Here is an 18,837-nt window from a genome sequence, read left to right as displayed (position 1 = left end):
ATCTATCCAGCCGCACTGAATATGGAAGTAATTTGACTCACCCAAATAATCCTCTCAGCATTAGAGGATTCAGGCAGGAGTTGAGGATCCTCCTCATTTGAAGGGAAAGCGGAGTTAAGAAGAGTGTAAAGAGCATTGAGAGCTCCTTTTCCTGCCGTCTCAATTACCGTGCAGCTACCAAGAGTGACTCCATTAGGCAGGCCCCTTTTACCTACATATTCCCGCAAATTACCCACTACTGTTTCTGTTGGATTCCCTGCAACTCCATGGAATTTTTTGAATCCAGTGACATGAATTACAGTCCCCGGGCGCCCCTCTGATCCCATTTTTTTCGCTTCTCCAATCTGCTGGCCCAATCACCTCACTCCCACATTTGTTAGGATGAAATCATTAGTTCAGTCATTCACAATCGAAGAAAGGCCGGGGTATGGATATGAATTATTAGGTGGGTAAATATTCTGCCAGTCAGCATTTTATTTTCTTATTTTCTTCTTTATTTACCTCCGAATTGAAGAAGACAAAGGGTCTACACCTTTTTAATTGGAAAAGGTAGTTGATTGTGTTGGCACGGCACAAGATGCTGGTCCGCCTACCAACCAGGTCGGTGGAATATTGTTTGTTTTTGGGCTTTAGTATATTGTAGATTTGGATATATTCCTATTGCTTTTCACAAACAAATACTCAGAATTCAATCTTGCTAAACAACGGAATTGATGAGCTTTTTCACTCTACTGTGGGTTAATTTCTTTGTAATTTGAATTGGTATCCATCGAATACTCCGAATTCAGTCATGTATTTTATTGGCTTTTTTCCTCTCGTGGGGTATTTTTCTTCCTAATTTACATTGGTCTACTGTAAAATCCTCAGCTTTCACCTACTAAATGGATCGAATATTATACTTTTCAGATTGGTATGAATAGTTCCTGGATCGACAGATGGTATGGCGATAATGTAATAAACGTGGGTGATCTTTTAACAATTAATTATTCTCCCTACAGATTTGGCAAGATTTTAATCCTTCGTTGTTTTGGATCTCGATGCAATTGTTTTTCTAAAAGATGGGATGGAAATAATCATACTAGGGGAAGAGTGTCAATAGATAACATAGTTTCAATAACGTCACTGTATTGTCATGTTGACCTCCCAATAGTCGTCATAGTGAAAATATCATTAATAAATTTGTTTTGTACCAATAATCGATTATTTTTTGTAATTTTTTGTTCATAATTAACCCATTTGTGCACCACTATTGGGACATTTGTCAACAAGTACTAGTGATTTTGAGTTGACAGTTAGTGGAACATCTTTAGTTAGGTATCAGGGGACACTTTGAAATGTGTACTTTTTGACCTTTGTGTGCATAACTGATTCTACAACGTGAATCGTTACTACCCAGAAGCCAAATCAATAGCTATAAGCAGTTAAGTTGCATACAAAGACAACTAAAAAAAAAATTAAAATTCGATGTATCGTTTAGGATCTATGGGTCCGCGAAGTTATAGCTATGACGACTACTGGTGCTCTTCCCCTATGCATTATTTTTTATTTCATTTTATAAGTATTATTATGTGAATGAAATTGAAATTTTATTTAATTTAAGAGTATTACTATATAAGGGTGAAATCTAAGTATTTATTTTATTTTTTTTTTGTGTCATCATGGAGATGAAATAGTCTAAAAGATGAAAATGATTGTCCACAACCAACTTTTAAGCATGAAATTGAGAGAAATGATTACCTTATAAGGATTAGAAAGAGAGGTTTTATAATTTTTTTAGTAGAAAATGGAAAAAAAGAGGTGTTTCATTATAAAGTGTTGAGATATTAATAATATATAAATATCAAAGAGGTAGGTCAACTTAAAAATAGAAAAGATGGAGGAATTTATGATTATAATCAATATCTAGAAAATCACCTTCAAAAGAAAGTTAAAATGTCTTAAGATATCTAGAAAATTGCATTGGTGTGCAGTTTTATCCATCTTTTTTCCTTTTTCCTACAACTCTATCATCCTAATGATGAATCACGGAGTGTGATTCGAAACGTTGATGCAAAAAAGTTCTACACAGCTGAATCCAGAAACATATATGAATGAATTTCTTTCTAGTCGCACTCATTTTTGTACTTTTGTACAAATGTAAAAATACTTGTATAAGGAAGCCTTCATAATTGTGTGGTTGTATGGACAATTTGTGGCTTCATATGCCTACTTAAAATTATTTTATTTTATGACATATGCAAATGTCTTTTCCTTGATAATGACTTGTTGGCATATTTAGATCAAAGGACATATATGGTGAACTTTCTTGGTAAGAATAGTGCAATGGTTGTCATTAGCTTAACATTGAAAAAAAAATTAATTATTCTCTTAACTTTTGTTGACAGCGATAGTGCTTGCATTTATTTTTTAATAAATTTTGTTTGTCTTTGTTTTCTTAATGCATATTGATGTTGCTTGCACTTGATTCTTTACCTCTTGATCATATGTAATACCAATGTGATGCTTTATATCCTCGTGTTAAATAAGATAACCCTCAAATGATAAATCAATAGGGCTATTATAATGAAGGTTCTTTCTCCAATTGCCACGAGAAATAATACATGCTTTAATATGTATTGAATCGGATAAACTACCACATCCATTTATGGGTATGTCATACCCCAACAAACAAGGTAAAGGGTAAATCTTGTGTGAACTTGGTAAAAGAGATACCCCTCAAGCGTGGTATCTAAGTTGAAGATCACTTTGCAAGGGGATATATTAAAGTTATAAAAAAAATGTGTTTTCTCACAATGTAGGCAACAAAGTATTTGTGTTTGATCTTTAATATTACGTAGTTAATCATATGAAAAAATAATTTATAGTTATTGCTTCAAAAGCATGTTTAATTTGTTAAAAGAGTGCAACTTACAAACTCTATTAGTCTTCAAATATCTTGTGTGCTTTAATATCAATCAAAATTATGGCTAAACTCTAGAAATAAATATATGTAAAACTTTCTTTAAGAAATGGTTGCAATCTTGAAATATTAACTCTATTTTTCCCATTTTGATTAAGCTCAATCCTTTGTCATAGTGTGTGATTTAAACAAAATTATCTATTGTCCCTACAAGATGATGAATGAGAGACAATGCCATAGACAAACAAAATAATTTGAAATATGACAATAGAGAAGATAAAGGTTGAGCTGAAAAATTAACACAATACAAAATTTATGGGTATGTCATTGTTCTTAAATTATTTGGGCATCTCCTTTACAGTCTCCACAATTGGTTGTATGTCTTTGTGTACACTCTTTCACAAATCGTTATTGTGCACTTTTTTCTTGTGATCTTCTTCATTATGTTGATCAGATAAATTCGTGTTGGTGGGACTAGTGATATGATACCATTATTATGAACCTAAACCCAAAAAGGCTAACTCTTACCAGTACACAAATATGAACCAAAATATAAAACTGGGCGTTTTGAAGCTTAGCAGGATCCCAAAACTTCATTTTGAAGCTTATGCTTCCAAACCCTTATTTTTGAATCATCAAAATGGGTATTTGGAGATACAACATGTTTCAAAATGCGGGTTTTGAAGCCATGAGCTTCAAATCACGATTTTGAAGCTTATCATGATCCCAACAATGTTATAGTTATGGTCGGATTCCTGAAGACCGACATAGCAAATGAAAATGTGTAAGTGGCATATCGGCCTTACACATTTATAGATTTGATTTTATATATTAAATAAGAAAAACATGAATCGGTATATGCCTAACTGATTTGTTAATAATTAATTTATATTTATCTTAAACGATCGACTTGGGATGTCTACCATCTTTTGCAATGGTCATGTTCTTTTTGGAAGTGTCGACCCTTGGTGAAGGGGCACTAACAAAAGGATATAAAGAGGGATTGAATCTCACTCCATTTGACAAATTTGAAATAACACATACAATATTGTGAATATACAAACCAGTTTGTGCATTACCTACAGCAGATCAAAGACCTTCCTCTGCAAATCAAACTCTCTCAGCAATTCTCACAATTTATATAGCAGATCATATACCAATCATCAACGACCAGTGTATTGGCTACAACAGTTCTTAATCATCTAAGGGAGATTGATTCATTCTGTAGATCGAATTTCATATTGTGATATCCATCTAGCTTCAAGGAGTGAAGTTATTCTTTGTGAAGATAATTTACTATCTGATAAATACAATAAGAGACATTTTGTTGCTAGGATTTTTACCTTCAAGAGGAAGGTTTTCCCAGGGTATGTACTATGTAATTGTGTTTGAATTATTGTCTATCTAATATGATCATAAAACTTAACATTTTAAACCTTGTGCTTTCAAACCCCCATTTTTTAAGGATCAAAATAGGGGTTTGGAGACACAACAAGCTACAAAATGTGAGTTTTGAAGCCATGAGATTCAAAACACAATTTTGAATCTTATCATGCCCCCAAAACCTCATTTTGAAGCTTGTCCTTCCAAACCTCCATTTTTTAAGCATCAAAATGGGTGTTTGGAGACACAACAAGATTCAAAATGTTATTTTCAAAGCCACAAGCTTTAAAATATGATTTTAAAGCTTATCGTGCTCCCAAAACCTTATTTTGAGGCTTGTGATTTAAACCCCCAATTTAAAGCATCAAAATGGGTGTTAGGAGACACAACAAGCTTCAAAATTCGAGTTCCGAAGCAACGAATTGCAAAATGCAATTTTGAATCTTATCATGCTCCCAAAACCTCATTTTGAAGCTTGTGCTTCCAAACCCCCATTTTTTTAGCTTCAAAATGGGGGTTTGGAGACATGACAAGCTTCAAAATACGAATTTTGATTCCAAAGCCATGAGTGTGCTCCCAAAACCTCATTTTGAAGCTTGTGCTTCCAATCCCCTATTTTTGAAGCATCAAAATTGGTGCTTGGAGACACATTTCAAAATGTGAAAACAAAGCCATGAGCTTCATGATGCGATTTTGAAGCTTGTCGTGCTCCCAAAACCTCATTTTGAAGCTTGTGCTTACAAACCCTCATTTTTTAAGCATCAAAATAGGGGTTTGGAGACACAATAGGCTTCAAAATGGAAGTTCTGAAGCCACGAGCTTCAAAACATTATTTTGAAGCTTATCATGTCCCAAAACCTATTTTGAATCTTGTGCTTACAATCCCTCATTTTTGAAGCATCAAAATGGGGGTTTGGAGACACAATAAGCTTCAAAATGGAAGTTTCGAAGACACAATTCCATGTTCAAGAGATCCTTCTCATATTAGTTCTACAATTTCTTTTGTTGTTGAATGACAATGGGTCCTTTAGCAACATTTTTGAAGTAGTGAGCCTCAGTTGTGCAAGTCCATGTATCTTGCCCTAAGGCAGTGTGCTTTAGTCTTGCAAGTCCATCAGGCGCTCTTGCTCTTTGGAAGTGAGCCTAAAACATTGTAATCATTGTTATTCATATTGTGAGTTTTATTCTCGACGTGGTTTTTCCCCATTTGGGTTTTTCACGTAAATCTAGTGTTCATGTGTTGATGGCTAATGTGTTTTTTTAGTGTTGTTTTGTATGGTTGAATGTTGTAGATAATTAATCTGTTTTGAAGTTCTAGGATTGATTCACCTTTTCTCTTACCCTAAATGTTTTAAGATCTTGTGAACCGAGGGATATCTACCTTACAATGGGGATTACATGAAGAGCATCTACGAGGTACAATCTACACACCCTAAACTATCAAGTAACTAGGTTGGTTTCTAAATCATAAGGTTTGTAGTAAGGGATCCAAGATTGTCTATTCTTGGGGAAACATAACCGTTGAGACTTAGTATATGTCAATCAAGATTTATACAATCAAAACTAACTCATCACCCTATGTGCCCTACATCACTAGGGAACACAAAATAAATAACCGCTAGGATGAAACCCGCTTGGACTCGAGCTTTCATTTCCATCCCTTTATATGGCCCACTAGAAATTGCATGCTCAAGGTTGAAACCCGAGGTGATGAAGTCCTCAAGAAAGCCTTGTACAAAAAGTAAAAAATGAGCATCATTATGCATTTCTCATGCACCCAAGGTCCACAAAGGCAAGAGGAGAGGATCAAATGTCATGATGCTCTCCATGACCATGAGAAGGAAGAGGAGAAAACATTCCAAGTTGTTGGAATGTGAGAGAGAATGTAGGCCTCATAAAACATATACTCATGAGTCACCTTTGACCATGGTTGGGTGGTGAGACCAAAGTCTTAAGAATAGGGAAGGTGGAGAATGAATAGGAAATAAGGTGACACATAATTCTCCCACTTCCTTTTGGGTAGGAAGCTTGTTGAAAATAATTGTCTAATTAAATATTAAAAATATTTAATTTTGTTAACCATACATGGATGAGGTGGCAGATGAGGTGTAAGGTTGACATGGAAGAATGGCGTGGAGGATGAATTAGAGGGGAATTAAATAATTCAGAATTATTTGATTAATGCAGACTTTAGAAGATTTAGGACTTATGGTTTTAGATTTTTAATTAAATAAATTAATATTTATGTAATTGTGTGTGTTAAAAGTGGATAAGTCTGCAAATTGTAAGACACAACACTTCAATTAAGTCATTGCATGCATGGTTAGATAGATATAATTATGAATATAAAAACCATAACAAATCGACCTATTGCCTTCTAAAAGATGCAAGTATAGACTTGCTCTCAGATTTGTCTAAGCAATACCAGTGACTAGACTACACCAAGAGGAAGGATTTAGACTACACTAAGATGAAGGATTTAATCTATATGATTTAATAGTTTCAGGTTCCAAAAGCAAAATGCAAGGATCTTCATCATTTTTCTCTGAACTAGTTCCTTCTGAGTCTTCAGGACATTCATCTACTTGAACATTAGCACTCTCAACAATTCTTTGTGTCTAGTTGTTGAAGCATTTATAAGCCTTACTCTTGGTGGAATAGCCAATAAATATTCCTTCATCACTCTTAGCTTCAAACTTGCTAATGTAATCACCTCTTTTAATAAAACATTTGCTACCAAATATCTTAAAATAGCTAACATTAGGTGATCTTCCATACCAATATTCATAAGGGATCTTGTCCTTACCTCTTTTCACCAGAACTTGGTTCTTTGTGTAGACAGTTGTACTTACAGCTTCTCTCCAAAAAAAATTCTCCACACCTCCTTGTATCAACATTGTCCTAGTAGCTTCAACCACTGACCGGTTGTTCCTCTCTGTGATACCATTCTGTTGTGGTGTCCTTGGTGCAGAAAGCTATCGTTTGATACCATTCTCATCACAATACTTAGTGAACTCCTCGGAAGTAAATTCACCACCTTGATCTATTCTTAGACATTTTATCTTTTAGCCACTCTATTTCTCAGCTAAGGCCCTGAATGCCTTGAACTTACCAAAAGCTTCATTCTTATCCTTCAAGAATGTGACCCACATCATCCTTGAACAATCATCAATGAAGATCATGAAATATATGTCACCTTGAATGCTTCTTGTTCTTATTGGTCCACATAGATCTGTATGAACCAAATCTAACAAGTTCTCTACTGAGAAGGACCTACTCTTGGAAGTTGAAGAAGTTATCTTTCCTAACTGACATTCTTTGCAAAGAGCATTAACTGGTTTGTCTAGCTGAGGCACATCTCTTATTGTCTTGGACTTGCTCACTTTAACAATGTTATCAAAGTTTATATGACAAAATCTCCTATGCCAAAGCCAGATATCATCTATCTTGGCAATCAAACAGTTGTTAACTTTAGGATTAAGATGAAACAAATTACCTCTGGTTTGTTTCCCGGTTGCAATCAATTCACCTTTGTTGTCAAAGATTTTGCATGTACCATTTCTAAACTCTAGTGGATATCCTTTGTCATTAAGTTGTGCCACACTCAGAATATTGTGCTTCAGACCTTCAACCCAATAGACATCGTCAACACTGCTCTTCCCATTAAGAGAAATAACTCCCTTACCTTTAACCATACAGGGTGAGTCATTGCCAAATCTGACAACACCGCCATCAAATTCTTTCAAGGAAAGAAATTTGCTCCGATCACTGGTCATATGATGTGAGAAACCACTATCAATGATCCAATCATCAGAGTTATCCATCTTGGACACCAATGCCTTTTGATCTGATATCTCTTCCTTAATAGCTACAAACACAATATCTTCACTAGCATCATCATTAGATTCTTCATCAGTGATACCACTATCAATAACAATAAGACAATCTCTCTTGCCTTTACCCTTATACTTCTTGAATGTGTCTCTCTTGTGTTCATTTTCACCATTAGGACAATTAGCTGCTATACGACCAATCTTGTTGCATGCAAACATTTTAAAGGTAGTTTACCTCTATATTTACTAGTGCCTCTAGGCAGTCATTTTGCCAACAATGCTTCAAGCTCCACTAAGTTGTCTTCATCATCAACATTTATGTTGGATCTAGATTCATAACCATGACAAGTATCTCTACTTTTTCTCACAGATTGATTAGAGACAGAAGCTCTGAATGGATATTCTGATTTCTGTACACTACCATTATGACCGTTTAATTCAAAAGCAGTAAGTTTGCCAATGATAGACTCAAGAGTTACCTTAGTTTTGTCAATGGACTTCAGCTCCTGAATAGATACAACTCGGATAGCATAGACCGGTAGCAGGGTTCTCAGTACCTTGCTGATCATTGTGGCATCTTCCACTTTCCCTCCTGCACTCTTTATTTCACCAACTATCTCTTTTATCCTTTGACCATACTGCTGGATATTCTCACCTTCAGATATCCTCATGTCATCAAACTTTCCTCTTAGACTCTCCTCTTTAGAAATCTTAATATGTTCATCACCGCTATAAATCTCTTCAAGTTTTTTCCATACTTCATATGCAATTTCAAGACCATGAACATCTACATATTCAACATCAAATAGGGAACTGATAATAGCCTCTAATGCTTGATTATTTTCTTGTTGTTCTTTCTTTTGATCATCAGTCAAAGTTCCAGTAGGTGTAACATACTGAGTTTCTACATGATCCCAATACTGACTTCCCAGACTCTTTATGTAAATCTCCATTCTTCCGCTCCATATCCTATAGTTATCTTTGTTGAACTTCGGACCTTCCTTCTTCATCATGATCTACAAGATCTTTTTCTCAAGCTGTTAGGCTTTTAGATTTAAGAGGACCTGAGATGCTCTAATACCAATTGATGGTATGATGAAAGAATAAGTATCTGATAGATTACTGAGAGGGGGGGTGAATCAGTAAACTGAAAAACTAAAAATAAAGTTCCCAATATCAAACTCAAACTCACAAAGTAAACTTAATCACTAGAATATTACTGTCAAGATCAATACTTATAAGAATACTCAACATCAACATCAACATTAACTGGTTAACTGTTATAACAACTTAACAATAAACAACATTCAACTTGTAAACTTCCAAATGCTTAATCATATATCAACACGCTCCATCTCTCAATGCTTCCAGTTATCATGCCTTATCAGTAGTTAATCAAATCAACAAATAAGATCATAACCACAAAAACATTCACCACATGACACCAATGTTTATACATGGAAACCCAAATATGTAAAAACCATGATGAGATGAGACTCACAAGATAGCTATCTGAACTCTTCTGAAGTTTGCCTTGTTAGGAGCCAAGCCTGTTAAAGCTTTTACAATAAGTCTTGTTAAGGACTGATCCTGTTAGGAACCACCCGGTAAAGGGATTTACAAAAAGCCTTGATAAGAAGCAAATACCCTGTTAGGAGTAACCTCGGTAGAGGATTTGAGAATCCAAGCTAATGGACCACCTTGTTAGAGGATTTAAGAAGTAACCAAGCTTGTTAGAGCTTACCCGGCTAGGGGATTTCAATTCTGCTGTAATTGTTAGAAGAGAACATGTTTTTCTTGATCTGTCTGAATAGAACTACATTTGCTTGATCAGATCCTTTTAAGCTTCAATCTGCCTTTACTCAAACTGTAGATCCATTCTCCAGTTAGGCAACCACACACTCAACTGATTTTAGCCAGCACTTTGCCAACACTTAACAAAACAACTTCATCAACCTTAAATACAAATCAAATAGGTTGGTAACACAACAAAAACCTAATTCTCTCATAGAGATTACAAACAAATCGGTTCAAGTGTGACCGTTGGATTTACATAGCAATCTGTACACATTCTTCAAGAAAATTCCAACCGCTCCATGATCACCGCTTCATCGGACTTGTAACTCATCATGCACTATACATTAGATGCATTCCACTTTGCTCATTCCCTAGACAAACAAACAAACATGCCAAAACAATCTAAACTTATCTTCATACAATGACTACACGTGTCACCATCATTACCGCTCAAATCATAAACCAACATAACCATTTCAACAAACTTAATCGGTTAGGGTTTAACAAAAACAACTGGTAGGGTTTACCGGTTACATAACATAGAAAGGGTTTAACCTTATACACCTGTTATCGATTCAACTCACATACTTACATAAATTTTTACAAGATCTTCCACAAAGCTCCTTCCTACCGGTTACAAGACAATATCAATAATAATAATATCAACAATATCATAAATACCATTATCGGTTCAATTAACGTTAATGACAACATAACATATCATTAATGCAATCTTTATGCAAATGCCAACAATCTCCCCCTTTGGCATTGATGGCAATACAAATATCAACGCCTTTGATTGTTGTTGTGAATGGTGAATAGGAATCTTGGTTTACATTTCCAAATATTCACCATGCTCCATCTATCTTTAGCCTGTCGCTGGTTTCCCTTTGTCAATCACATAATTCTTTTCCTAATCACATAATTCTTCTCCCCGTTTGATAGCAATGCCAAATTAAAAGTAAAACATGCAATTGCAAATTTTCACTGTGCATCAACAACATACTACAACTTGATGCTCCCCCTGTGGAATACATCCACTTCTACATCAATCCTTCTAAGATTTTGCAAGTGATTTAGGGACTGATGCAATCAGCATCATGCTCAACTAACTTCATGAAGAGGGACAACCCCCAACTAACTTCTAAGATACTCAAAAGTGGTCTTAGACAAAGGTTTGGTAAAGATATCTACAAGTTGCTCCTTGGTAGAAACATGCTCTAAGATAACATCTTTACTTTGAACTTTTTCCATCAAGAAGTGATACTTCAATTCAATGTGCTTGGTTCGTGTGTGCAGAACATGATTCTTAGAAATATTAATGGTACTTGTATTATCACATAAAATCTTTATAGGTTCTGAGATCTTCATCTTAAAACCTTCCAAAATGTGCCTCATCCAAATAGCCTGTGTGCAATTCATATAAGCTGCAACATACTCAGCTTCAACAGTAGATTGTGAAGTACAACTCTGCTTCTTACTACTCCATGAAACAAGCCTTCCTCCTAGAAAGAATGCTCCACCGGTAGTTCTTTTCCAGTCATCAACATTTCCTACCCAATCAGCATCTGTGTACACTTTCAAATCAAAGTTTCCTCCATATGGATACCATAATCCATAGTCAACAGTACCTTTTAGATATCTAAAAATTCTCTTGGTTGCTATCAGATGTGTCTCCTTTGGATTCTTCTAGAATATTGCAACTATACCAACTGCATGGGCAATATTTGGTCTGCTGTGAACAACATAGTGCAATTTGCCAATCATTGACCTATATTCCTTTTCATCAACAGACTTAGATTCATCTTCCTTGGACAATTTACAACCTGTAACCATTGGTGTCCCAACTAGTTTACAGTCACTCATGCCAAAAGTATTCAAAACTTCTTTCACATACTTAGATTGAGTAGTGAAAATACCATTCTTCATTTGTTGTATCTGCAAGCCTATGAAATTTTTTATTTCCCCTACTAAAGACATTTTGAACTCATTTTTCATTTCATCTGCAAAACTATTGCTCATGACATCATTGCCTCCATAAATAATATCATCAACAAAAACTTCACTGACCAGTATTTCATCTCCTTCAGTCTTGAGATAAATATTACTATCATCACTGGTTCTTGTAAAGCCTATCTCCATCAGATGTGTATGAAGCCTTTCATACCATGCTCTGGGTGCCTGCTTTAATCCATACAAAGCTTATGCAATCTGCATACCATGTCTTTCTCATCTGTCAAAGCATAACCATCTAGTTGCTCTATGTATACCTCTTCTTCCAATATCTTATACAAAAATGCAGACTTAACATCCATCTAGTAGACCTTGAACTTCTTATGGGCTACAAATGAAAGTAAAGTTCTGACACCTTCCATTCTTGCTACTGGTGCAAAATTTTCGCCATAATCTTCTTCTTCTTCTTGCGTATAACCTTTGCAGACTAATCTTGCCTTGTTGCGAACTACAACACCATCTTCATTTAACTTGTTTTTGAATACCCATTTAGTACCTATAACATTCTTGTTTACCGGTCAGGGTACTAGGGTCCAAGTGTTGTTCTTCTCAATTTGATCCAATTCCTCCTCCATAGCTTTAACCCAATAATAATCACCAAATGCCTCCTTAGCACTTCTAGGTTCAATGGTGGAGATCATGCAAGAGTTATCTCTTATTCTTCTTGTAGTTAGTACTCCAACATCCTTATCCCCAATAATCTGCTCAGGACCGTGGTTCAATCTTGCATACCTAGGAATAACATTATTATTCTCTTCAGGTTCAACTTCTTCATTATCATCTTCTTCTGAATTTATTTGTTCTGGTTGAACAGGTGCATCAGAATTTGCTTTACCGGTTTCTGATTTAATAGTTTCAGGTTCCAAAAGCAAAATGCAAGGATCTTCATCCTTGTTCTCTGAACTGGTTCCTTCTGAGACTTCAGGACATTCATCTAGTCGAACATCAGCAATCTCAACAATTCTCTGTGTCCGGTTGTTGAAGCATTTATAGGCCTTACTCTCAAGTTATCTCAATTTTAGAAAAAAATATATCTTAAGTTTGATTTCTTCTCTCAATTTAATTATTTTCTTTTGTTTTCAATTTAACTCTTTCTTTTGCAAATTAATTCCTCTTTTTGTGATAAATCTCTCTTTGTAAATTAATTCCTTTTTTTTGTGATTAATTTCTTTTGTATGATTAAATGACAAATTTATTTATTAATTAAATATGCTAGGACATTTAATTAAATAAATAGGATAATTGATCAAAATGATTTACTTGGAATGATTTAATTAATTAAAGAAATATTTAATTAATATAGAGTGATTAACTTTCCATCGAACATTAATGATTAAAGAAATAATTAATTAATTAGGTGCTCAAGGTTGATTTAATTGCCTTTGGTGATGTTGTCGAGATTAGGGGCCCATGGTTTAGATGACCATTTTTAGGGTATTACATTTGCCCCTCTTTGAATTAATGTGCGAGCAACGCGTTGGTTCAAAGAATAGTTTATGTCAAATAGATATCAGTTCTGAACTTGATGGATCACAAATCGATGAAGAGCGAGATGTTCGGCTTGATTTGAAGCGATGAAACTGAATAGAGTTGATTAAAGCAATACCGATCCCGAACTTGATTGAACAAGAATCGTCAAAGAGCAAGATACTGTTCTTGAACTTGATTGATCAAGAAACAAACATCGATCTAGAACTTGATCGAACTAGATTGAGTGAAAGACACAACTGATTCCAAACTTGATTGAACAAGAATCGACTGAGCAAAGCGATAAAACTGATTCTGAACTTGATTGAACAAGAACCGATTAGCAAGAGAGAGTGTCCAACTTGATTTGATGTGATGAAATTGAACATCGATTTGAAGATTGATTCATATAAGGACAAAGATTTTTATGCCCCTAGAGATTGCTTTATTTGACATCGAAGAATCTCAACTTGATATGATGTGATTTAGTTAAGATGCCCCTAGTAACTAGGTTCAATTGATTTTCTTTGTTTGAAAAGATTTTTGCTCAGCTTTGTGAAGAGGATTTGAAAAATTTCTTGACTTTTGATGATGATGATCACTGAAAAGATGTAATGAGTATGCCCCCTCAGGAGTGAAATCGAAATTTAGTGAGGGTACATTGATTTTAGACAATTTTTAGCAATGATAATTATTTGAGCACGAAGATTGATGTTGAAGATTAAAATCAGAGTTGAGTTGAGAATTAAGTTGAGCGCAAAATTATTCAAAAAATTGACTCGAGGATGAAAGTGCTAAGTGGCCAACGTCGTAAAATTTCGACTAGAGAATTGACGTCAGATTTCAATTTTGATCCCGAAAATGGACTATGGACAGTCGATTTAGCTTAGGGTACAAGTTTTATGTCCATCGGAGCAAGGTGAAAATTAGGGTTTGGGCTATATAAGGGGTTCAATGTGTCACTTTCAATTCATTGTTACCTCTCAAAGTTTGAAATTTGAAAAACCCTCCTACAAATAAAAATGGCAATTCTGATTTAGGAGCATCGATTCGAGCATCAAAGATGACATAATCAACCACAAAACTACGCCCCAGTAGTATGTGATCGATCTTTAGTCTGTGCATTTCTTAATTTTTGAATTTTTGTTGAATTTTTGCATTTTAAAATTTCGTTCAAATTCGTGTGTCATTTTGTCATGCGGGTTAATACCATTTTTCGTACAAGTATCTATCTTTTGGTAGTTTATCGTTTAAGCAAGTAGGGTTTATCGTCTGGTGTTATCTCATGAATCGTACGAAAATGTTCTTGATTGACCATTTTTTCGTGTGAGTATTAAATTGTCGTATGAGACGTTTTACTCGTTCGACATGTATTTTTGGCTCGTACGAGTTTCTGCATGTCTGTGAAAACTCGTATAAAAAACAACAAACATTTTTGAGAGTGTAAACATCAATTTTTTATTTTGAATGTTGTATATTTGGATTCTATAGCATTTTTAACATATTTTTAGCACAAATTTTATCACGTACTAACGATTTGTATGTTCGATTTTGTAGATTCAGTTTCCTGATATTCTTTTTCGTTGTACATTTCCGCCGATGATGAGGCTTGTTCATGAGTTATCAGATGCAGAGAGAGCTCAGATTGGTTTGTGTGGATTCAGATATCTATTATAGATGCTTGATATTCATGTGAATCACGGTATGTTGACTACTTTAGTCAAGCGTTTTCATTCGGAGCATAACACCTTTCATTTACCAGTTGGAGAGATGACTATCACGTCGAAATATATATATAGGATTTTGAGGATTTCGTTTGCTGGAGACAAGGTTGATTATGATTCTAATACATGACCTCGTATTTTGGCATTGAGATGGATATTCCATGGAGAGACTATTCTTGATCGCGCTATTACGTGGGATGATTTGATGAGCAGATATGGTGAGTAATACCCTCTAGCGTGTGTTTTGGCATGTATGATTGGTTTTTTTTGTAATGCGCGATAGAGGACAACAAGGATTTATATGTGGTTGGAGCAAAATGCTTGAGAGGTTGTTGACTCATCCTGTGAGATTAGGGTGGGGATAATGCTTACTTGCTCATATGTATCGTGAGATGCACGAGATTGTGTATCGGGAGGGGAAGAGCATGGTAGCAGGTGTTTATTTTTTATAGATATGAGCATGGGAGCACATCCCAGTATGCAAACCTATTGTAGATGATTTGCGGGAGGCGCACCAGCCTATTGTATGTCGTTATTCAGGTTATGTTACATAGCCCGACCTGGGAAAGACTAACTATTGGAGGAGGCGGTTGGATGATCTGAGTGTGGTAGTATGGAGACCGTATAGGGGTCTAGAGTTGTGGGATGATTGGAGAGCTTAGAGGAAGGACATGTTTATGACTCGAACTCTCATTGGTATATTAGTGTCTATCATTAAGCGATTTGTAGTGTCTAGGGTGATGAGACAATATGGGAGACCACAAAGTATATCCCAGGAGTTCACATCATACGCTAGATATGGGGAGGAGAGACGAGGATGGGCACCGAGACTGTCATATGCATTGAGCATGTAGGAGTTAGCGGGTTTGCAATCGTAGAGATGGGATTATCTAGAGGATGTTGCAGACGCGAGAGCATTACCCTAGTACAAAGATTGGTTTCAAAGACATCCTTTTACTCAGTTTACAGATCTGGGAGAGCATGCACCTCATATAGAGGAAGTTGAGGATGATGTACCAACACAGGCATAGGTACTAGGTTAGGTAGAGGGATGAGGGAAAGTACAAGGACATAGAGAGGATTTACCTAGGCAGACAAGAGGTGATCCTGGTGCTAGTAGTAGCAGGGTACCAGCGGGAGGTAGACAATGACAGAGAGGGGAGGGTGGATCCTTAGGAGTTGTTGGGGTTGAGGCTGGTAGTGCTAGGGCAATAGAGGTTGAAGGTGAGGAGGATAGAGCGGCTCCTAGGCAGGTTAGGCAGTGAAGAGATGAGAAGGGAGGTGGAGAGGGAGATGTTGGGAGAGATCAGGGAGAATCAGACATAGTACAGTCTTTGAGATCAAGGTTGACAGGTTTGTAGTCACAGTTGATAGTGGCACAGACGCAGCTAGTAGAGCGAGACTGAAAACTTTCAGAGGTTAGAGTAGAGCGTGATGCTCTTTAGCAAGAATTTTTACATCATATGAGTCGTGCAACCTATTATGTCGCAACTTATAGTGTAGCGGTCCCAGTAGCATAGCAGGTTGTTTCGTATTCTTAGTATATGGCTCGATCTGAGGGAGCTAGGACACCCAGACAGGACGTTGGTCAGTAGGCACCACCTCCTCCACCCAACGATGAGGGAGAGGCAGAGAGCTAGATTTATTATATCTCCTAGATTTTGTTATATACCCCATTTTTTGTAGCCTATAAAATTCTTGCTCCGATGAGACATTGTATTTGATAGTTGATATCATTTTTACTCTAAGACACTGAGATTATGACGATATATATGAGCTCTTGATTTGATTTCATCGTACTTGTGTTGATTGATTATGAGATGTTGTTCTATATGCTTTATTCTATATGCATGCATATATTTTTAGTATGGATGTATGTAATGCAGATGAATATGGATGTTTGTTTGTTTTTATTTCTTTTTCATATGCAAATAAATGACGAAAATGAGTAACGAGTAATGCAAATGTTTATTTTTCATGCAATAATATGAATGAAAATAAATATATAATGAAATATATGGATCTATATAAGATGCTCATGTATGCAACTAACATCTCAATACACAAGTACTCGATCGGAGAAACGATGATGAAAAAGAAACCACTTAGCTGAGAAATGATGATTGCTTCAGATTCTCATTCAAAAGATAAATAGATCATTGTTATCACGCTGAAATCACTTGAAATGCATAAAATTTAGAATGGATACAACTTAAACTTAGTCACTGGATTTGGTATGCTTAATTTTCATCACAAAGTGTTTTACAAACACAACAGGCAAAACAAAGTTCCTTCCTTTTCATATGCAATATTAGTTATCTTGTCCGCAATGATCCTTTTATCGTTCATATCCTTGGACAGATTACGCATGCATCCAGGTTGCACATTAAATAAATTCCCTCCAAATAGACAAAGAAATGACTCCAACCTCCCTGTAGCATACAAATAAGCGGAGTCGAGGTATGTGTGGTGATTTCACCTTGATGTGAAGGCACTTATCACAGACACCCAGCTTAATAGATGTTTTTAGATCACCAGAATCATTTCTACAAGCAGAAAACAAAGAAAAGTATTATGCCCCCAATCCTTGCTTCTCTTAGTCAAGATAGACTTCCTCAAGTTACTCAGAGGGAATAATAATCAAAAACCAATTTAAAAGACAACACAAATAAAAATTTCAATCATATCTCAAACAGTGTAGTGATTGTTTTCAGTAGTCTTGTTTTGCTTGTTTACTCAGTGATAAAACTCTTCAGTAGTTAGGAGACATGTGACTGGCTCAGAGTGGATGATCTGGTACTACTAACAAAAAGATGACTTGGTTGATACTGCTTAGGACATGTAAATTGATCAGTCGATTACCCTAAGACTAAGACATTGATTGGTTTCAAGCCATGAGGGTTCCAAAAGAACCAGATGTCACAAAAGCAACTAAAAGATATGTACAAGCTAAAGCAAAGATGTAACATTTATGTACAAGAGATAAGACTAACCTAGACAAAGTCTACCAACCATACTGATAGATTTCATTGTTTTGATTTGTGTGATCATTGATAAGAATGCTTGGTTTCAAAGAGTAAGTACCCCGTATAAGACCGATATGTCTGGTTTCGAGTGTACCCTTCCTTTTATAAGACATGTTGATGTTTGATAGAGTTTGATAGATTGATTAACAAGACATGTGATAAGTGTGATTGTAGGCCTTGAGATTTTGTTTGTGGTTGATTTGGTTTGAAGGATAGTCTATGCTTTCTTGCTTTGATTTTTTAGTTTTTTTATTTTGTGAGCTTTTTTATTTTGAAGGCTTTTTTTCAAGGTTTTATATGATTTTTAGGATTTTTTCTGCTATGCCCCCAGTATGCAGACCTATATGACATGATGATCTATAGAATGCATATGGAGACAATGATTTTTTTGATATGATCTATATTAATGAATTATGCATGATGAAGATGCATTTCCTGTTCGAACAAGGATGACCGTGTTTGTTTAGCACTTTGTAATACACCAATTGAATTGGAGGTACAAAACATTTCATAGATAAGCGGTCAATCGATCCTTAAGGTCCCTTGGAACATTCGAATCAACACACTTAGTGACTAGGATTTACAAATGGAGACGAGGAAAAATTCCCCATAGATTCTTGAAACTTTGATCTCATTTGCCCATGTGAGTGCAAACGAGTTAATTCACGCTCTTGTGTTCACTAAAGATCCTTAGC

At 35.6% G+C, this 18,837-nt stretch overlaps 1 protein-coding gene across 2 annotated transcripts in view; it reads right to left on the bottom strand.

Annotated features, from left to right (window-relative positions):
* The window catches only part of LOC131030392 (uncharacterized), an 84,184-nt gene extending 83,333 nt beyond the window's left edge, over positions 1 to 851 (bottom strand). The window contains exon 1 of one of the 2 annotated variants that reach the window (XM_057961549.2): positions 42 to 851. In XM_057961549.2, coding sequence (XP_057817532.2) covers positions 42 to 326 — 285 coding nt within the window. In that variant the 5' untranslated portion in view covers positions 327 to 851. The remainder of the gene's footprint in view (positions 1 to 41) is intronic. The other variant, XM_057962226.2, reaches the window with a different exon arrangement.
* Positions 852 to 18,837: the final 17,986 nt, after the last annotated feature.

Source organism: Cryptomeria japonica, chromosome 3 (genome assembly GCF_030272615.1).
Source record: "Cryptomeria japonica chromosome 3, Sugi_1.0, whole genome shotgun sequence".
In the NCBI taxonomy this organism is placed as follows: Eukaryota; Viridiplantae; Streptophyta; class Pinopsida; order Cupressales; family Cupressaceae; genus Cryptomeria; species Cryptomeria japonica.
This window is presented reverse-complemented; position numbering and strand designations above follow the sequence as displayed.